We start from the raw sequence: 23,035 nt of genomic DNA on the forward strand, positions 1-23,035 counted from the left end.
ACCGTAGCTTCACTTAAATAAAATCAAAATAAAAGTTTGCTTTATTATTTTAAATATTCGCTGCATACTTTTAGGTGTTTTGTTTCCCCAAAGAGCTGCAAACTGTGTTGCGCTGAAATTGCTTTTGCTATATCTACAATTAGAGATATAAAATCTTGGTTCATTGCCCTGAATCAGACTTCACTATAAATGCGCGCTTGCAAAAGCAGTGGCTGCTCTCTGAACTGTTGACTACGTTTCCTACACAAACAAGATATATATATCTTTATATACATGTATACATGCATATAGTATCATCTGTGTGTACACAGCTCATTTTAAATTCAAAGCAATTGAGGGAAATTTGCACTCGCCACAGATTGCATTTGCACTAATCAAATCTAAGCGAACACTCAGTCGGGGCTACTTACAGTTCTCGCTCTTGGACAATTGGCCGACTTTGATGTGATCGAGATTACCGCCGAGCATTTCCGCTACAATTTCCTCAACGTATTCCCTTATCCTGCTGCGCTCGTCCAAGCTCATATTCGTATTCATGCCGACCTGGCTGACGCTCTCGAAATCTGTAATGGAATTTAGCTTGAAATTCTAGCTAGTTTTAGCTCTTTTCTGGCTATGCTTACGCATCGAGCTGTCGGCGAGCTCTGCACTTATGGGTATATAGATTTCGCTGCGTGTCCGCAGTGGATAGACGAACTTCTGCTGGTTGAAGGACATCTGCTCGGCCACCCAGGACGAAGTTTGCTCCAGCGACTGCTTCGAACTGTGGCACAATTCGCACACCCATTGCGCTGCCTTTGGCAGCCAATTGGCGCACTTGATGCCGCGACACACCTGCTTGCCACACGTGCAACATGTGACATAGCTGTACAGGAGGGAGAGAGGGCGGAAGAGGGAGAGAGAGTCCATTATATATATATATATATTTATATATAGAGTCACCGAGCTTATTTACTCACTTTTTGGCACTGCTTAAATCCAATTCTGCACAGCAGACATTGCAGCTACACTGCTCATCGCTGCCATTCAATTTCTTAGGCTTCTTGGTAACTATTTTGCTACAACAAAAAAAGAAATAAAAAAATTATAAATATATATATGCATATATATTGCATTAAAGATATCTTTTAAGCTAAAAAATTAAGACTCTTATAAGCTGCCAATTTTATTAATAAAAATAAAAAGCTTTGAAAAAATTATAGAGTTTATTCATTTAGAAATAGCATTTTGTATTTTACTTGATATATTTTTTACATTTAATTATTCTAAATTGATTAATTTTCATTCATAAAATCCATGGAAATTGAATAAAAAATAACAAAAATTTTATAAACATTTTTAAATTAATATTTATTATATGTATTTATTATAAAATTTTAAATTTCTAAACCTTTTCAACCACAAAAAAATAAAATATAAATTAAAAATATTAAAATTTAAAAGTTAAATTAAAAAGAACATTTTGCAAAAACTTAAAAAATCTAAATCAAAAGAGGAATACGAGGAAATTATAAACAACTAATTAATAAATTGTATTCAATTAAAAATGATTCATTTTAATTTAATTAGCTTATATATTATATATTGTTGTTAATGTCGTTTCAAAATATGAAATTAGCAACAAATTAAATAAAATCGAATCATATATTAAAGAGAGCTATTGTCTACCTCAACATTTTTTGCACATTGATTATAAAACAGATAGCTTTAGGCTTAAATTGTGGATTTCAAGCTTTAGCTCTTTTCTTGCTATAAAATGACATTTCCATAAAAACTATCTTATAATGTATACCGAGTATAAGCTCTCTTCGCTGCTGCTCTTTAGTTCATCAATTTATGCAAAAAAAGTATCATAACGGCTTTTTCTAGTTTTTTAAGCCTGGATATGGTAGCATAGCTTCGATTTTTGACACAATTCCAAATTTTTTTTCTGCCTTTTTTGGTGTTTCTTACTTTTCTTTTTGCTGCGTTTCGCTTTGAATTTGCTTAAGCTTATGACGCCGAATTCTAGATAATATACAAATTATTTCTCAAAAGGTTAAACAACTCTGTGAAGGTTGCGTTTTGCTAATTTTCGTTTAATTTATAATTTTCTGTTTGGCTAGCGTCTGTTAAATTAACTAATGAAAAAAATCCATTTTTAAATGTTTTTATATTTCCAAAACAAGTTCCGTAACCAAAACGAAACTGTAATCAAGCTACTCTATCTACCTCGCTCTCTTTCTCCGTCTCCTTCTTCGACTGTTGCACAAGGAAAAATGCGGAAGAAAAACCATCGTTAAACCCGTTTCGACCAGTGAAAAGCAATTTTGCAATTCATCTACAACTAATTGTATATATATATTTTTATTTTTACTTATACTTTAGGATAGCGCTTATAACACTGAACGAGTTGTATAACAGTATAACAGTATAGATAGAATTTGTTTATATCAATCACACATACACACAAGAAGCCTTAAATTACATTAATTGCTAGCTGAATAGGGTCTTCGTATATATAGTATTGGATATTTGATAGATTAGGTTATGTAATATGTAGATATTATGATTATTATGTCAGTCATTTACAATTTATGCAAATTTCTATACAAAAAACAAATGCACGTAATTGAAACCGAATACTCGAAAATGATTAAGTATATACATATACCTTTATATCTATATATATAATGCTAACAACGTGCACAAAATATTAACACAAAAATTTGTTTTTCTTCACTGTTTTTTTTGTGTGTGTTTCAAATGAATTGGCAGAAAATTTCGCTATTGTTTACACAGAGACGCCAATGAAATCGAAACAGAAAAAAAAAACGTTAATTCTAATTGGAGAAATTTCAGTCGTATATACATTAGGTATAAGAGACAATTGTCTATAGAAACTGCTGCTGCTGCTGTTGTTGTTGTAGCAACTGCTGCTGACGCTGATGATAGCGTAGACGCCTGCGCGCCCAATGTTCATAATTATTTTCGAGATTCTCATAGTAAATATCCTCCTCCTCGAACTGGCCGCCCTCGTCCCAGTCGTCATGGTTGGGCGGTCTGCCAAAGACGTGTGCACTGGTGGTCAGCTTGAGCAGGACCACCTCCATGGTGCAGGCCATGAAGAGGAAGGCGAACACGGCGAAACTGATCGGTGTACAGAGCAATTTCTCCACGTGGCAGATTACACCGGATGTAAACAACATACTGGCAGGCTAACGGGCTGGCAACGTAACTCTTATACTCTTCACGTCTGCTTGTTGTTGTTGCTTTGATTTCCTTTTACTTCTGTTTAATTTGCTATTGAACTCTGGTATTGTTTTTTCAGTTTGCTTAATTTGGCACTGTGCTGGCTTTTGCTTTGTTGCATGGCCGTAAATTGATTTGTATTTGTTTTTGCTATTTTTTCGAATTCGAGTTAACTGCGAGTTTGTTTCATCTATGTCTGATTCGTAGCGCGCCGACAACTTTCTCGCACCAGCTTTGGTTTTATTATGCGCAGTTTGCTTTGAGTGCGTCAGTCTAGGCAACAGCTGAGCGTGCGACGACAGCGACGTCGACGCACACAGCTTATGCCGGTTTTTGCATAGAAAGCAAGAGAGAAAGAGAGCAACAGAGAGAGAGGTGCACATCAAGCGCGTGAGAGCGCTTCGGTGTGGAGTATTGAGAGAATGAGAGTGAAGCAAACACAAACAAACATAAATGCTAAACATATGCGGATAGACAGGCGCAGACAAGCGCGTTGATGACGTAAGAGCTTCAAAGCGTTATTGTAGCTGCTGTTTTTTCTTCTTTGGGATTTTGAGTAATTCACGCGTTTCGCCAGAAACTCTGCACATAAAGAACAACAACAAATCTTACAGCTGGCAAATAGAAAGCTTAACAGTTCTGACAGAGTTGGACAGCTGATGCTGCACTCTAAGTCGAATACAAATTCATATTGGAATTTGGATTCGCTTTTAATGTTGATTAATTGTTCGTCTAGCGTTTGCTTTTTTCAACATGTGATTTCATTATTCATTGCGAAATTTAAAATATCGTAGAATATTGTCGAAAATTCCGCAAACGAGTTTTGATTTCAGTAAATTTTGTTCTGCGCATTAATTTGTGTTGTTTTTTTTATCTTTTTTATAAATTGTAGCTCTTGGAATTTATTAATTTATTAGTCAGTCTAATGACGGCTGATTAATAAATGGCGCCCAAAATGAAACGGGTTTTACGTCTTTATACAAATAAAAACAAATTAATATTTTATAAATAATTCTACAAATAACAAATATAAACAACTATTTATGTTAACAAGCCTTTGCTGTATAGAACATTTGTATGATTTTTTTCCATACTTGACTTTCAATCTCAATGCCAGTGTCAATGTCTCTGTTGCTAATTTGTTGTAGCGCAAAAAATAACAATTTACAGATGTTCATTGTAATTTTTTTTGCTGTGCTAACATTATTTGCAAATATGTTGCTTAGCAATTTGCGCCTATATAAATATTTTTCATTCAGTACGAAAATCGAGTTCTATTTGCGAACGCCGAAAAGTATGCAATGCATTTTTTCTCTCCACTTTACTGGTATGCAACAAATTTTTTCGCTTCTTACACCTGTTAATTATTTATTTTGTTTTTTTTAGCAATTTTGGTACATTTTCCAAACTTGCCTTGGCTGCTTTTTAGCCACTTTCGTAAACATAAAAATTCTGTCACATTTGTAACACTTTTTTCTCGGTTTTTGTTACTTTTCACTTGCTATGCGACTTGAATCTTAATTGAACCCGTTTTGATTCTCATTTGCGAGAAACATTAAAGAATTTAACAACAGCTAAAGCGGGTTAGACAAATTTCTATGCAGTGAAAATAACTTAAATAACTTGAAATATTATTTTCGTTGCGGTTTAAGCGGACAGGTCGAAGTGACGATAAAGAGATTGAGTTTAAGATAAGGTTAGTATTTTGTATATTTAGCTGTGTAGCAGCTTAAATTATATTGATATATGCTAAATAACTAATGAGTATTTAAGATATCAGCAAAATAAAGAATTTCAGCCTTAAGCTTGCCTGATATAAGAACACTTTCAATAAATAAGTAATTATTATTAACTACACATTTTACTTTTAAAGCTCTTTTCAAATGCTTTCAAATCGAATTCAAGCTTTTATATACAAAAATACCAAATAAGCTTAGATGCGCTTTAAAAAAACTTACAATACACAAGCAGCCTCTCATATAAGAAATGTTCAATAGTTTGTTAGCTAAATTTTGAAGCTTTCCAAACTAAATGAGCTTTAACTTTAAATTAAATATATTTAATTTTAAGACAACTTTCTTGCTATTTAAGCTTCCTTAACAAAATAGAAAACATTAATTAAAGTTAAGCTCTAAGGCAAATGCATTTAAAGCTTTTAAGATTTTCAATTACTTCTTCTTTCACTAATTTTACTTAAAAACTTTCCTTATCAACAACTTTTTTCTGTCAGTGTAACACACTTATGCATTAAAATACTTTTAGCCAAGTGACGTTGACAGGCGTTAATTATAACTATAATGCCATATTAACTGACTGACTGACTGACTTTCCATTTATGCATGAAGCGTCGCTCGTTTTCAGTTTTCAGCTAAGAAAGCGAACATTGTAAGGTGTATAGAGAGTACAAAAGCCAGCTGATGATTGTTGAAACAATTGCAATGCTACAAAGGCATTGCTAATACACAATAAATAGTAAAAAGTAAACAAATGCCTCATTAACTTGAATGGACGGTCTAAAGAAATATCATTCTTTGCTAATTGTTATTGTACTTGAGAGACGGAGAGGTCTATGGAGACCGCTGGGTCAGGGGGTTCTTAACGATTTCCGCTATGTCAAATTTGTGTCACATTGTTATGAAATGTTTGCTAACGGTAAACGATAATCGAAGACAATCGAAATTGGCAACAGCTGCCAAAACCAATTGTCGTTGACCAATTAAAGACATTGGCGAATTAAGTTATTACACAAGCGGCTTGATTTGTGACTCGACCAAGGAAATACAAAATTGAGCTCAGCTACCAACTGGCAAACGAGGCACAGCAACAGTCACACACAGCAGATTGTGCGTTCAGCTGATACCCTGTACTCAGCAGTGAGACAGTCGAGTATATGCCTAATAAATATTATACGCACAACAAATCTCATGATTTAAGCTTGCAAATGTGCTGAGAAAGCTTAAGCTGGAAATTGATTTAAAGCTTAACAAGGCTTGTCAAATATAATGAGCTTATTTAAATAAAAGCTTAGCGATATGTTAAACGTTTACCAAGTCTGAGCTGTAAATCGATACTTATCGACTTAAATCTAGGTGGAGTGCTCATCCAAGTCTTCAATCAAGACAGCTTCAGTGATTAGTTGATAAGCTGTAGTTAAACTGATTTTGTATATTTCTGACTTTTTTTTTTATATCCAAGCAAAGTTTTTAAAACAACGAAATAACGATAAATTTATCGCAATAATATATATTATTTTGAGCCTTGAAAGCGCTGACCAGTCAAATAAAACCAATATACCCATTTTCAATGCTCACAGGGTATACAAAACGACATGCAATTACACAAGACTAATGCCAATTGTGATTGATATATTTCTTAATGGCAAACAGCTGTTTTTGCTCGACCAGTCAGCCTCTTTTGGGCCTGCTTACAGGGTATACAAAACGAAACGCTAGTGGACATCAATTATGCCAAATCAGTTTTTATGTGCAATTTTTGAATGCTCCCAAGATAGTTTAACACATTTTTGCTTAGTTGTTTTTCTCTTATATCTTTTGGCTAACACGCAAACGTAATCGACACGTAACTGAAAACGAAAATCAAGCTAAAAAGGTAACTTAACAAAATAAAACTAGCCATATTTTAGCTAACTGCATGTGCGATTCGCTGCACGTGCAGCAATTGAACGTGGAGCAGGTGCAACCCGTTGGTGGTCCACCGCCTCAACTTGACTGAACTCACCTGAGATAATTATTAGCGCCACATTGCAGCAGATAGGCGCCACCGATCAGGCCGACGACGCTGGTCAGACCCAGGAATAAATTATTGTTGCCCCGATACATGGGCAGCTCCATTAAGCAGTTGTAGGGCCGCAACAGACGCTTGCAACACTGTGAAAATTTCTCATTTGTCATTTGTCATTTGTCATTTGAAGAAATGCAAAAACAACACACACACAACACAGCAGCAGCTCTACTCGCAAGCTAAAGGCAAACTCAAACTACAAATAGTTCTACGCAAGGGGATTATTGGTCTAAAAAACATCTAACTACCGCTGTCTTTGACATTGTGGCTCGAACATATCTTATCATTCAGATAATATATATATAACATGTTGTATATATGTTGTATGTGTGTTTGTATACGCATGTAAGTTAGCTCATAGTTAAATAAATAATTTCGAAAGAATGCCCTACGCAAGGTGTTTTAGTTCAATGTGTGAATTGGTCAGACTAAGAAATTTAAAGAATTTAATTAAAATATGAAGTTGTTTATTTTGCAGTCCTTTCAATAAGTGACAGCAAAGAATTTTACAGAATTTATGTTTTGTGATTGAATGACACTTGCTTAAAAATTGTATACTACGTGAAGTTAGGCAAACATCAGTTTAAATTGATGCTTAAAAAAACCTTTAAAATACTAAACAAATGCTGATTTCATTCTAAATGATACTGGCTTAAAATATTAAATATAATTATAAATATTTTTGTTCAACTTTTACTAAGCAGCTTATGGCACAAATGTTTGTAGCTTGTGACTCATGCATGACCTTAAACAAAGGCAATCTCATTGCAAGTCTTGGCTACAAACAGATTTTAAAACCAAATTCTAATTGAGTTTGCAATTTGCACTTATTTTTACTGAACTTTAATACAAAAACAGTTGCTAAAACCATAAAAAATAGTCTCTTTTGAATATGTAACTTAATTAAAATAAATACTTTGTGTTGAGAACTCCGCAGCTACATCTAACCATATTTATAAATATTTTGTGTGACAAATATATAAATATTTTGGTTTGACTATTAAAATATAGCGCATTTCGTAAATGAAAATAAATATTAAGAAACATTTTCTATTGAATCAAAGCGCATTTTGAATAAAAAATAAAATTTAAACATGTATATAAATTTAAAAAAAATAGATATATTAAGTATATAGGATAATTACAGCAAAACATATGTAAAATAATAAATAATAAAAATAAAAATATGTGTATAAATATATATATAAAAGTTTAATGAATGGGGAAACATTTCAGTTAAGCTTTTATGTATTTATTTATGTTTGACAATTTAAATTTATTAAATTAATATATCTTTCTCTCTACAAAGTTAAGGAAATATTGTTTAAAAACTAATTGTTAATTTTATTATTTATTTTCAGTTTGACGAATTCGTTATATTTGTTACAAAGCAATGAGCTTTAAGTTGTTTCGAGATTATATGCTATGGATGAATTATTTTAAGCCAGTGTCATTTGGACATTTACGCTAAATGTATTCTAAATTTAAGTCAATGTCATTTGAGCACTTAAGTTAAATTGTGCGAAATAGTGTAATTTGCAATGAAAAGTCTCATAAAGTGCAATTTCTACTTCAAGTTTGACTAGACTTTTTACCTGTTTCAGCTGCTTAGCTGTTTACCTACGCTTATCGCTTGTTATGTGCTCTTAGTAGAGTTATTTAAAGCGCTATCAATCACGATTTTGTATTTTGTTTGCTTGCAGATTAAACATAGCTGATTAATATAAAGAAATTTGCTATTTTTTCTGCAGAGAATTTGCAATGTTCTTTCTTCTTCTTTCAGTCTATCAAGATGCAAATTGGCACGTTATCTAACACTGGTCATCAGCAATTGTCTCGAGTGTCTGTGTGAGTGTGCTTGAAGAAAAAACATGTGATTAAACATGACAAATGCGAATTACGAATTGCAAATGGTTTCTATACACTTGAACACACATCAAAGTCATTTTTAATGCTGCTTTTTTTTACACTTTTTTACACTTCACGACTTCAAGTTTGAATAAATAATTGAGCGAGCCAAGAACTTTATTTTGCAATTAGGCGTTTTTTACAGCGTTTATCAATCAAACCTTTTTGTTTTGCCATTATTTACTTTAGATATATGTGTGTGTATATAAGAACTTGTTAATTGATTTTCTGAGCTGTTGGCTCTCTTCCATATATCTATCAGACGTTTACCTAATTTTCCCGCCAGCTGACTCGGGATATCTCAGTCACAGTTCGCGACGATCTTAACTGACTTAACTTAAGTTTGCGACTGCGTCGTTGGTTTTACTTTTTCCTACACTTTTTTTGCAGTTTGTCGTTATATACATATATAAATGTGGAGAGAGGGGTATTATATAGTATTGTTTGTATTTTGTTAAAAAAAAAATACGCGGGCATTCGTTTTTTTGCGGCTTTTGATTTGATAACAGCGCGCGATAAATAAATAATCATAAAAAAATATTAGAGAGAAAAACAAACAAAAAAGTTTAAAAAATATGAAAGAAAGAGACAACGCAATGAAAAATTTCACAGATAAGTGTCAAGATTTTTAAGGTTATATCACAAGCGAATTATAATTGGGCCGAGAGCAACAATGTTATATATATTTTATATATATATGAGAAATTTAGGCCGGATTTTTAATTTAGTTTTATATAAATTTTGTTTGAATTTTTTAGGGTTTTTTTTTGTGTGCGTTGTGGCGAGTATCCAAAGTGGAACTGGACTTTAGTTAGTTTAGTCACAGGTAAAAATAATAAAAGCCGATAACAAAGAATAAAAGCAGAGAAAGAGACAGAGAGTGAGAGAGAGAGAAATAGGGTTAAAGAGGTCTGAGGCAGCTGAATAACTTTTGTCATTTGACCAATTAGCTCTTTGTCATTTATGCAAATCGTGGACAGAAAAGCAAACGGCTGAAATCAAAGAAAATCGATGGTAAAACATGGAAAAACAGTTTGCCAATGACAAAATGAAAATGAATTACGACCAAAGCCCGTTTCACGTGCTTGGCCGTCTGTCTGTCTATTTGTTTGTCGCTCTGCCTCTTTGGCGAAGCCAATTAATTGGCATTCATCAAATTAATTATGAATTCAGCGATAAGATAAACTCAAATTGCGTGCGCTCATGGAGCCGATAAGATTGAATGTGAATTAAAGTCTGCAAGTTGGTGTTAATATCCCGTAACCAGCTAAGACCATAAACGAGTACTATGTGTGATTAGCGTCTGAAGAGGAGGAAATAGCGAAGGACTGTTAAAGAAATCGTTGTAAATCTGTATCGAAATAGGAAATTTCGAAAAATATCGATAGTCTGCATAAGTTCTTGATAAGCTTAAAACTAAAGCTAAAACTAAAACTAAAACTAATTATGATGAATTTTGAATATGAATTTGTATATTGCTATAAATTTCGAGTTTTATGGAAATACATGGATTCCGATCAATTTTGATTAATATAGATTACTAAATAAAATAATGTATCGGAATAAAACTTAAAATTTGATTAAATGCATATATGAATAAATTAAATTTAATGAAAAATATATGGAAATGTGTAGATTCCACTCAAAGCCGATAAATATCGATAACATTTTTAAATTAATTTTTAATTTTCTATGAAACTATTATAGTTCATAGATACATAATTAAATATTAAGGAAATTTCAAGTAAATATTGAGAAAAACTCCCAATTAATATACCCCAAAAAAATTTAGCCAATTTTTGCAAACCCAAACCCACAAGAGCAAAAAACTAGTCATAATACTTTAAGTTATTCTGTGAACAAAAAGAACATCATAATGATGAAGATATTACACGAACTGTTAGGCATAAGCACAAACATATATAGTATATAAATATATATATATATATATATATATGTATGTATATGTATTTGTATATGTATTTATGTACAGCTTAACGATGTTGTTCATCTCTCAGTGCGCCTGACTTGGCAATAAAACACATTTTGAAGATGAGTAATGAAAAGAGTTTTATCTCTCTTTATTTTGTTTTGTTTTGTTTTTTTTTGGTAAGCTTATTGTGTCGAGTGGGAACATTTGTCTCTCTATATATATTTCCTTCGCAGTGTAGCTCTTTCCGATGCGACTGGCGTTATTTTATTGCACTGACTGCACCTGCGAATATTTGAGTTTTGTCATTGAGGTCAACAGATTTTGCAAATTGCAAGTCTCAAGTTTGTCGCACTTTTGTCAGCTTCGCAACGCACCCAAAGCACACGAGCCACAAAATATGCTAATCAAATCAGTAATTGACAAACAGCAGCTGCAGTTGAAGACACCCAACCGCATGTCGTCTGTCTGCCAAGCCCATCAACACCATCAACAACATCCGTCCGACAGCCTCTTAAATTTTTCCTAACATCGCATAACGTGCCGTGGGCTATCGTAAATTTCTTAATTAGCTTCGTTCGCATGTGTCAAATATTTGACAAAATAATTGCGAAATTTAATATTTAAAAAAATAGAGATTCATTATTCATTTCGATAAATAAAAAACCCAAAAAAAGCATAATGAAATAAATAATGGTAAACCCGGAACTTATATAAGTAGAAAATATTTTATTCTAGATAACGATTCATTATTCGTAAACATCTTTTGACGCTTTCTATAAGGGATAAACGAACTCACGAGATGGAGATAGAACAGAATAAGGAGAGAAACTGAGATCTGAACAATGTCTCTCTCCGTTCCGTATGAGGGAGAAATTAAGCGAGTCAGCTCAGCAATTAAAATTCAAGCTGCAGCCTCCTTAATCTTGAAATGTTTAAATATGAAACTCACCTTAATCTATCGCGCAGCTGCTGATATGTGGGCTGATCTCGCTGCAACAGTTGTAGAATGCGTTGGCATTGCTGCAGACGCTGACGTCGCTTCACTGCTTGATGATCCACGTCGAGAACGGCGATGCCGCTATCTACGCTGTTGTTCAGCTGCTGAGCGGGACTGTCCACAGGTGTCGTAGGTGTTGTTGGAGTTGCAGGTGTTGTAGGAGTTAGTGGTGCTGCGTTGCTGGCTGCAAGTGTGTTGGCAGCCATTGTTGTAGTTGTTGCTATTGTTGTTGTTGCAGCTGCTTAATGAGTTGTTGTTGTTGTTGTTGCGCCTTTGCTTGTTGTTGCAGTTCACTTTGTTTTGGTATTTGACGCTTTCGCTTCACTTGAACCCGCTTGACACACAAACGTTCACTTTTAATCACAACATTTTTGCGCTAAGCCATTTCCGTACGCACACACACACACACACAGCGATACACACTGCAGTCGAGTACAGTGAACACAAACTAACATGCACACATACAGTTGCAATTCGGTTGCCTGGGAACCGGCCGTAGGCGCCTCCGCTGCGCTGTCAAGTTCAGCACTCAATGCAATTCTCCTCGCGCCACTTCTCAACACTGGTTTTGTTTCAACACTTTTTGTTTCTTTTTCTTTTGTAGACTTTTTGTTTGGCCTTTTTTCTGTTTTCAGTTTTCTGTTTTTGTCTTTCTTATATTTTTCAGCTATTTTCATTCACTTGTCGCTCGGCGCACATTTTGTTAATTACGCTCGCATTTTGGCCATTGTCTTGGCCTTTTACCAGCGCCCATTTGCCTTATCAGCCACCGCGATATACAAATTTTTCAGTTTTGTTTGTGCGGAGGGGCGTTTGCTCCACAAATAGCTCGTGCGTTCGCCCTATACGAGGTATTTGGAGCTGCAAGCAAAAACAGAGAATTTTATATAGATGAGAACGACTAAGCAATGCTCTATTTTAGCTAGTGAAAGAGGCGGGAATGTTGATAATCTTTTAAATGCTTAACATTAAACCGAGAGCTCTTATAGCTTCATATATCTATAGCTTTATCTGTACCTATGCATAGAGATCTGTATTATTATAAAAGAATATTGTTTTTATATACAAATTGAACTTAGGCCCAAAGGCTTAGAACTGTTATAGATACCAAATCAAGTAAGCAGTATTAATATATATATCAAATAAATTTGTCTATACACATAATACAGATAACCATTTAGACAAGAACTTATAGATATTTTTATTTATATTTAGCTTTAAAAATTAGTCAGAGAGTGGTGCAAATTTCGATATGTATTATTGATAGCCAAATATATATATTTTGCTTTAAGAACAAGCAAAACAGACTGAAAAAAAAACAAATTTGCTGATTCGAACTATTGACTAAAATTGGCTTATAATAAGATATGGCAAGTATTTACAAATACCTAGAGGATATGCCCCTTTCACAAGCCGTATAGTATATTTTTATATATAAAATATACGTCACAGCTTTGCCAAGTAATCAACTTATAACTTGTCTAAAATCGAACAAATAGAACGTTAATTAGAAGCTAATATTGCCATGTGGAACAGCTAAACAGTGTATTTGGTACATATGAAATTTTATTTTGGGTTTACTTTATGGCTACAATAAACAAGCCGCGTTTATTGTGCTCTGAGATAAGATTTTCGAAGACCTCGCCCTCGTCTATCTGCAACTGCAGCAGCAGCAAACGATTCTACAGCTACAACGAATCGGAAGACAACTCCATATATATATATATATATATATATATATATATATATATAAATATATATGTGTAGTCTATAATTTCCGAATGATATGCGAGCTGAGTCTTTTGGCTGCACGCCTAAATATGTAAATTGCCAAGACCTAGAAAGGCACGTAGCCGCATTTGGTAATTTCATTTAATGCACTGCCATCGATTTGCATAGTGGGGCCCCCAAAAAGGGGGATCACGCGGGGCGAAGGGGTGTAACGATAACAACAGCAACAAGAGCTTGACAAACGGGCCCTAAGCATCGAAAGAAAGCTGCTCAACTAATCTTCTCAAACGCCGCTTGCTCATCAAGAAAAACAAATACAACGACAGTCAGTCAGAGAGAGAGAGAGATATATACATAGAGAGAGGGACAGTACCTGTCCATAACCATATTGAAAGACAACCCCTGGGGCGGCCAAGCAACCCAGTCAAGAAAAGATTTGCAAATCAAAAAATTAAAAAAAAAAAAAAACAAACAAAAAGTTGAAGAAAACAAAATGCAAAGAGAAATTCTAAGACAAGAGCAGCGAGGGCTGTTTAAAAAGTACTGAGCCAAGCTTATGAAAGAAATAAGAATGGGACAAATATAAAAAGTAAATTATTTAAAAAAATAGCAGCCATTTAGCAATAAATATGATTATAAAAAATACTTTCAGAGAATTTAAGTTTGAAACTTCAGTCAAGTGCTGATTCCAACATTAAATATTTAAGTTGTTTGTGTTCTGATTCCAACATTAAATATTCAATTATATTGTATACTTGTATACATTATTGTAATACTTTACTTTAGTCTAACATATAATTGACACTTAAATTCGATTTCAAAGACTAACAAAAAACCTAAAGCAAAATCTCTCCAAAAAGCCGCTATGAAAATATTCGAATAATTAAAAATATTTTTGAACATGGAAATTCAGTTCATAATGTTTAAAGCAAATTTTCACTAATTAAACTTTAATTGCTTAACTATGTATTTTAAACAATTTTGTTTTTTGCCAAGGGGCAACAATTTTTAGAGCTCGCCTCGCAGCTGCTGTAGAATAGTTGAGGCAGTTAAATGAATGACATGAAATGCCAGAGACTCCAACTCGAGACTGATGATGACAAAGATGATGATGATGATGATGATGATGATAATGATGATAATGATGATGATGATGATGATGATGATGATGATGATGATGATTATGATGATGATGATGATGATGAAAATGATGATGATGATGATGATGATGATGATGATTGTGTTGGCCAGTTGCAGATACACTTTGTAGCTGTATCTGTGACTGACGAAGCATTAAACGAGCGCGAGATGCGAACAAAACAAGACGAAGATTTTTGTATCGCATTTCCAGACAACGGGACAAGACAGACTAAGAGGCAGAGAGACAAATGGACAGAGAGACAGACAGACGCACTTGTTGATTGTTTTTCTAACTCAGTTGTTGTTGTCTCCAACATTTCTAATGCTTAAGTTCACTTGTCCAGTTTTTTGGCTGCGTCGCTTGCACACTGGCCGCTGGGCAAATACTGTGGCAGCAATAACAACAACACCAACAGCAGCAGCAATACGAAATTCCATGTATGTATACCTGTCGGCCAGGTGAAAACAACAGCTTTGCTTGTGAATGGGCATTTTGGGCGGACAACAAAAAGAAATAAAGGTAAAAAAATAAAATGCAATTTTGTGTGCATGATTAAAAATGCATTTACTCAGTTTAGGAATACCCTAACAAAGCGGAAGGTAGAGTGAGAGAGACGGATTACATAAGTGCATAATGTATGCAAAGTTGCAGCAGGTAAAATAGGTCTGAATATTTTAGATCTACTGAGTTATGCACATAGTAGGGCTTTAAGTAAGAGTCAGCTATTTTATATTATAGATTTGTAATGGAACTATTATGTAAATTTCGCGTATAGCTAGCGCAGATCTGCTAAGATATATTTAGTTTACTATAGAATCAGTTGCAAATTGTAGGTAAGGGTATTTAGTTTTCGACTATATGTGTATACTTTGTATAAAAGCCTTTTATGCATTTCTGCCAAGTCAGCAGCTTGCTGACTCAATGTAAAAATTTGTTGGTGAGGGTATTTGAGCGTCAGGCAGCAGAAAGCTTAGCGTATGGAATGGAATTTGTACACAAATGTTAGGATTATAGATCTATTGAGCTATAACTATCTATTGATTTTAAGTAATTTGGGTAAAGGTATTCAAGCGTCGGCTACACACGGCTTTCATTCACGCTTGTCTTTTGGATTTATTCAAAGAGGATTAGTTATATAAAGCAAGGCTACCTTTTGTACTAGAAATTGATTAAAAAAATCAGATCTGTTGCACATTGCTCAATGGCAACTGCTGCTGCTACTGCTGCTGCTACTGCTGTTGGTTACGTGTTGACTATATCTAGACTTGCGAGATTTGTGCAACATTCACACAATTGTTTCGCATTGCATGTCGCTTTAAGCGGTTACAGTAACTAATTTGATAATTAATTAAACAATGACAGCGATTCGAAATGCAATTGGGTCAACAGCAAAGCAAAAAGGGGCCAGACGGATATCAAGAGCTACTATGTATTAGTACCTGTACAGTAAACATTTGCATATACAGACAACAATTAGTTAATCAAGCCGGCAAACGCTAACAGCAGTACAGTGAAAACACGTCAGAGCGAACAGCTGGCAGAGCAAAACTGCAAGATAATGAAAACAGAAATTTCGATAAGATTTACATTCATTAAAACCGCTAAAGATTAGGTGAGTGGTGAGTAGGAGAGTGAACACTCACTAAGTGGAATTAAAACTTAACTGATCTAAGAGAATAGATAAATCTAATGTACTTTTCTGTATTTTATCGGAAGAGTTACAAGTGCTAGACAGGTTTTATCAAACTAATTGGCGGTTGGGGTTTGAGCCTGGGACTTTAGCATTAGTCTACTGATGGCTTAACATAACAGAAATGCACTTCACACAGTTAATTTAGCTTGTTGGGATTTGAACCTTGAACATATTTTCCTTATGTACCCAATATAACAAATATTATATATGAATTGAATCGTGGCAACCATACTATTTGAGTTTATAGTTCTATTACTAAGCAAAACCGATATTTTAGATAAATCAAATTTATATTAATATATATTTTTAAATCTTGAAATAATTTCATAAAAAACAGTACAAATACTTGAGCCAAGTTTGAGATAATTTAAATAGATATTCATGTTATAAGCTTTTTTAACAAATTAATAAAAATAAAACATACAAAAAAAGGAATTTGTGCGCTCTGTGGTTATTTGTATACAAAATTCTGATCTTTTGTAAACAAAATGTTTAGTCCAAAGAGCAAGTGCTAATTATAGAGACTTAAATTGACTTCTTACTCATAGTCTAAGGCTGTTCGTTAATAGAGCTTTCACTGTATGCGCAATTAGTTAACAAGTCGGCTAAGTACATAGTTGGTTTATATTGTATGTATGTATGTGTAAATGTTTATGTAAATGTATTTGTTAGTCAACGCCACGGGCAATCGGTTAATTAATATTTGAACAAATATTTTGCACTGGCATATGATTGATGCTGTGGCTTGAGATTGATGGGTGTGATGTGTGAAAGGGAAATCTTTGATATTAATTACACGCAGATGTATCAATAAAGCTTTTACTAACAGATTCACACATATGCACGCTGGTGTCTCTCGCCATCTCCCTTTCTCTCTCTCTCTCTTTCTCTCTGTGTCCGCACAGATGAGCTGTTACTTCTATGAAGAAAAAATGGCCAGTGAAACGATAACAATTGCAGCTGGAAGCCGCTTAGGCGCCCAAAAGCGAACTAACGGAAGCTGGTAACGTCTTTTGTCGCGTCTCAGTTGCCACTTGGCTCTTAAATATTGTTAACTGATGCTGGCCAATTGGTTTTGCTTTCTGCTTTGCTGCTGCTCTTACTTAAGTCATTTTATTTTTGCTGTACGTAAAAGTTGTTTTCTTCAAAAAACGTAGAAAAAAATCAATTGATCAGCGGAAGCAATTTCAACTCTCTTTTCCGCTTTAAAGTTTTGTTTTTTATTTTCCCACACCCAAACACAGGGTTGCATTTTATTGCAATGCTAAATGCTAAATGTTCATGACATTGACACTTGTCCAGCACTGGCAACCCGTCTCCTTTTTTCGCTTGGCCTGTGTGACTGTCCCTGTCCCTTTTGCACTTGCTTGGGCCCCGTTGACACTTTTCGTCATTTTATTTTGTGCGCTCATTTCTTTTTTTTATTTTGTGTCTGCTTTGCGCATGAGTCGCTTGTTTTAGTTTAACACTGGCATATCGCACGCTCCAGTGACCCACTAGGAGAATGCACTAAACAAACACTCGCATACACATACACATATATGTGTATAGACAGCTGCACACAGGCTTTAAGGTCTAGGGCTTGCTCCCTCGCTGTCCCTGAGCCCTTTTTATTTTTATCACCAGTTTCGACTGCTGCTGTTGCTGCGCTTGAACGATTTTATTTTCAGCTAAGGTTCACTTATCATTGCTTATTGCACGACACGTTTTAAGCTATTGTTTTACACCAGCAACAACAAATTGAGTTAAATATAATATGATTAATAATAATAATAATAACAACAATAACAAAACGCACATTGATTTGTTGTTTTTATGCCGCTCTGCTCTGCTCAGCCGTTGCGTGAGCGCCGCGCAAACGTTAAAACGCGAATGAGAGCCGTCAACGTCGACGCTGTCAAGTCGAGCTTTGTGTCGTCGTCGGCGACGTTGTCGCTGCTGCTGCGCAGTCGCTGCTTGTTGCGCTCTCTCTCTCTCTTTCGCTTTGCTGGCGCGCTCAACAGCTGGCTGCAAATAAAAAAACAACCAAATTAGCGGCAAATTTTTGTTCTGGTTTTTTGATTAGAAGCTCAAAAGAGGCTTAAGGCCAAGGGGTTGCCACTTGGGGTAGCTTTAACCAGTTTTTGCAGCACAATTCAAGGGCAACACATCGACCACTTAGCACTGCGAACTTCTTGTACGCACCACTCGTACTACTTCTCCCTGTCTCTCTCTCTCTCTTTTACTCTCTTCTAAATTGCAGACTGTCCAACTCTTTTGGTCACACGACCAAACTTTATTTTGTATGGCATAAGGAAGCGACATAAAAGGGAAGTGCAAATATAAGCAAAAAAAAAAGACAAAAACAAAAAATAACAGAGAACCATAAACACAAACACATTCGTATTCAGTTACACAAGTTCAGTTAGTCGAAGAAGCTTTGCTTCAAAATGGGCGTTGTTTATGGGTCGGTCAAATGAGTCGGGAAATGCCCTACGCCAAATACCGAGTCCAAGCTGTAAGCCATGCAAATACCAAGTGCAGCGACATGCACGGAATAGGAAGCGTTTAACTACCTATGAAAGACATTTGATACGTCTGTCAGCCGGACCAACAATAGCGACAGCAGCAGCAACAACAACAACAACAGCAGCAACGACTGTCACGGTGATATTCACAGTCCGTCACACACACACACACACACACATACTTATACAAGCATACATATGAGCTGTGCCTGCGTTTATTTTTTCTCCACTTTTTGTCTCTTTTTTAATTTTTCTTCTATTTCGTGTGTTTTTATGTACTTTTAACGTCTGTCTTTCGTCTCTCTCTCTCCTGTTGCTCTCACCTCTGCTCCTTCCGCTGCCTGTGCTGTTGGTCAACAGCTTCGGCGCATTGCACCTTACACACTCGATGACTACGACGTCGACTGCGACGGCGACTCAGACCCACTCTGCGGCATCTCAGTATTTGGTCATATTTTCGAGCATATTTTCCGCTCACTTTTTCATTATCTTATTCGTATTGATACGGAATTGCTTTCTGCTAGTTTTTATGCCACAAACGCCGTTGCTTAAGGCCTGACTAATGGCTGACAAAGTAACGCATTATCATCCCCCTGGCCAAGTCATCGTGGAATGCAGAAGCACTCGATAGACAGTTAGGTCAGAAACGTATGAGATGAGATGAAAGAACAGCATCAGCAGCATTCATAAACAGTTGGCATTTTTATCAACAGCATCTTGTAAATTCTTTTAGCAGCTGTTGACACGCGAATTTGACTTATAACAAAAAACAGCAAATACAACAACTAAACAATGCAAAAAAAAGTTGTGCTAGATCTTTACATCGATCCACAGAATTTGCTTAGCCAATAACAACAATTTTGATGGGTGAAAGTCATTTAACAACCACTTTCGATGCTTCTTTTTTATGTTTCTTTTTGGGTGGTATCACTCAATAGCCAAAGCAAATTTTCTCAGTTTCGCAGCCGAAGCGTGAGAATTTGGTCAAAAAGGTGTGGCTAATCATATTAACCATATCTTAATCAAATATTTTTGATTATTTTTAAGAGCAAATATGTATATATGCATAAGTATAAGTATAAGTATAAGTATAAGTATAAGTATAAGTATAAGTATAAGTATAAGTATAAGTATAAGTATAAGTATAAGTATAAGTATAAGTATAAGTATAAGTATAAGTATAAGTATAAGTATAAGTATAAGTATAAGTATAAGTATAAGTATAAGTATAAGTATAAGTATAAGTATAAGTATAAGTATAAGTATAAGTATAAGTATAAGTATAAGTATAAGTATAAGTATAAGTATAAGTATAAGTATAAGTATAAGTATAAGTATAAGTATAAGTATAAGTATAAGTATAAGTATAAGTATAAGTATAAGTATAAGTATAAGTATAAGTATAAGTATAAGTATAAGTATAAGTATAAGTATAAGTATAAGTATAAGTATAAGTATAAGTATAAGTATAAGTATAAGTATAAGTATAAGTATAAGTATAAGTATAAGTATAAGTATAAGTATAAGTATAAGTATAAGTATAAGTATAAGTATAAGTATAAGTATAAGTATAAGTATAAGTATAAGTATAAGTATAAGTATAAGTATAAGTAAGTATAAGTATAAGTATAAGTATAAGTATAAGTATAAGTATAAGTATAAGTATAAGTATAAGTATAAGTATAAGTATAAGTATAAGTATAAGTATAAGTATAAGTATAAGTATGAGTATAAGTATAAGTATAAGTATAAGTATAAGTATAAGTATAAGTATAAGTATAAGTATAAGTATAAGTATAATTATAAGTATAAGTATAAGTATAAGTATAAGTATAAGTATAAGTATAAGTATAAGTATAAGTATAAGTATAAGTATAAGTATAAGTATAAGTATAAGTATAAGTATAAGTATAAGTATAAGTATAAGTATAAGTATAAGTATAAGTATAATTATAATTATAATTATAAGTATAAGTATAAATATAAATTATCATTCCGAGCAAAAATAAATTTCTATTAATATTTAAAAACAGGTTTAAAATATATTGTTCGTCTTATAACAACTTAAGAATCGAAAAACAAATGATTACTCTGTGAACATTTGAGTTATTTGGGTATTTTCGCAGATTATCTGGGATTTAATTTATGGCATCGTGCTGCGGCAGCGATAAATTGGCCTAAAGCAAAGGCAGCAACAAGTGCGAGCTAACCAGATGCCCAACATGACACACCCTGTGCCTGTGCGAAAACCTTGCATACTTGTAGGCACAACATATAAAGAGCTTTTTACTGATAGCGCGGAAATGGACTTTGATTTTGCTAAGGTGAAATAATAAATATGAAAATATATTTGAGCATCATCATTGACTAATTAAATTTAGTTTAACGGCTAGTCGCTCTTCGGCTCTTGTTTGTAACTGCGCATTGGCGAGAGCGATAGAGAGCGAGAGCATCCACAGCATCCAAGAACAGCTGTTGTGTGGAACCTAAGCAGGTCCTATAAAATGGCCAAAGGCAACACGACTTGCAGTAGTCCTGTTCAGCGTGTGTCACAAACTGTTTGCAATAGCAGCAAAAGATAATATAGACAAATTTAAGGACAATTAAAGAGTTTCTGCAGTTCCTGTGCAAAAAGCAAATAAAGACAAGAAAAGGCGGCGCGTAATTGTGAATTACATCTGAATTGTGAATGTGAGTGTGAACGCTGCTGCAGAGCAGCGCATTTAAATTCGCTATTTTTACAAAAAAAAAAAAACAACAAATTTCATTCACATTCACAAAAAAGTGGCGCGACAGCCCGTAAAACTTACGCACGCACGCATACCCACAGACACATAGAAACTCACTCTCACACTCACCTACACACACACACACACACACTCAAATACATGTGCTGGCATTTTAGCGCGCTTTTGTGTGCTGCTACGACAGCTTCAACTAACGGGGTAAGTTAAGTGTGTTCCTTGCCGCTGCCTCTCTCTCCGGCTCCCTCACTCATGAGTGCTTTGCATTTCATTTGCTAGCAATTAAGCTCAATTGCATTAATTGCACACGCGCTATTGTACACAGCAGGCAGCTGTTTAAATAGCAGACAAATTTAAATCTCAACTAAAGAATAACAAAAAAGAAGGAGATGGAGAAGTAGAAAAATAAACACGTGCATTTTTTTGTTGACTCAAGCCAAACAAAAAACTAAAATCCATAAATTGATTTTTTTTCTGCATACATCTACATCATTTCATATGTTTCGTTTAGTTTGGCGTTTATATTTAGAACAAGATTAAGAAGCAGCACAAGCAATTGCAGTTTTCCAGGTGTCGTCTTTCTAAGCAGCGCCCAAAAGCCCACTCAAAAGGCGACGCTAGACAATTGGCAAAAGCACACACACAACCGAGCAGACCAAACCGGTTGCTGACTACTTGTATATGAATGTGTGCATGTGTCTGTTCTCCCTTTTTCACACTCAGGCAAACTTACGGCTGATTGTTGACGAGCCGCTGGTAGTATGAAAAGCTTCACACAAAGTCTGTTGTCCCTGTGTGAGTGTCTGTGTGTGTGTCCTAGCGCTCGCAGCATTTCTGCATGTGTGTGTTTTGTCTATGGCGTGAATTTTGTGACGCAATGCTTGGAGGTTTTTGAACTGAAGTACTTTCAAGCGCGCTGCCACTCTTTCATTCTCCCTTTCTCTCGCTCCCGCTCTCTCTCTTGGCTTCTTTTTGCGCTCTCTACTTGCTAAGCACTTTAAAACGCTTTAAATAAGCTTCAATCAACAGGAAGGAAACAAATGGGAAGCGTTCATAAAATTGCATGCGAGCAACTAACGGTAAAACTAAAAGTTTTGCTTTTTTTAACACGTACACTTGAAGAAATATGAAGTTGTAAATGTTGCGCGTGAGCTAGTTGAAGATTATAAGATTTTATGCTGCCATATGCTGCGGAGCTTGTAATCTTTTGGATAGTTGAGCTGTACTAAAAATTATATTTTATGCAGGAAAGAAAGGCTAAAGGCTAAAAGGCTAAATAGTAAAATTAAAAAAAAAAATAACAATAAAAAAATAATTTAAACAATAAAAACCAAAAATATTTGTAACTA

At 34.5% G+C, this 23,035-nt stretch overlaps 2 protein-coding genes across 7 annotated transcripts in view; both read right to left on the bottom strand.

Annotated features, from left to right (window-relative positions):
- LOC111604174 (mucin-17) overlaps positions 1-18,320 on the bottom strand; it is a 38,211-nt gene extending 19,891 nt beyond the window's left edge. For 3 of the 6 annotated variants that reach the window (XM_023322117.2, XM_023322116.2, XM_023322118.2), the window contains exons 1-5: positions 18,234-18,311; positions 11,823-12,731; positions 960-1,058; positions 624-865; positions 411-563 (exon numbers count right to left, since the gene is read on the bottom strand). In XM_023322117.2, coding sequence (XP_023177885.2) covers positions 411-563; positions 624-865; positions 960-1,058; positions 11,823-12,076 — 748 coding nt within the window. In that variant the 5' untranslated portion in view covers positions 12,077-12,731; positions 18,234-18,311. Of the gene's footprint in view, positions 1-410; positions 564-623; positions 866-959; positions 1,059-6,969; positions 7,118-11,822; positions 12,732-18,233 lie in introns of those variants that run through there. The other 3 variants (XM_030225555.1, XM_023322115.2, XM_023322120.2) reach the window with 3 other exon arrangements.
- LOC111604182 lies at positions 2,739-3,499 on the bottom strand. The gene has a single exon (XM_023322130.2). It carries the CDS (start codon positions 3,186-3,188, stop codon positions 2,874-2,876), a length of 315 nt encoding a protein of 104 aa, XP_023177898.2. The 5' UTR covers positions 3,189-3,499; the 3' UTR covers positions 2,739-2,873.
- Positions 18,321-23,035: the final 4,715 nt, after the last annotated feature.

This window comes from Drosophila hydei, unplaced genomic scaffold, assembly GCF_003285905.1.
Source record: "Drosophila hydei strain 15085-1641.00,03,60 unplaced genomic scaffold, DhydRS2 tig00008134-arrow-pilon, whole genome shotgun sequence".
Taxonomy (NCBI): domain Eukaryota; kingdom Metazoa; phylum Arthropoda; class Insecta; order Diptera; family Drosophilidae; genus Drosophila; species Drosophila hydei.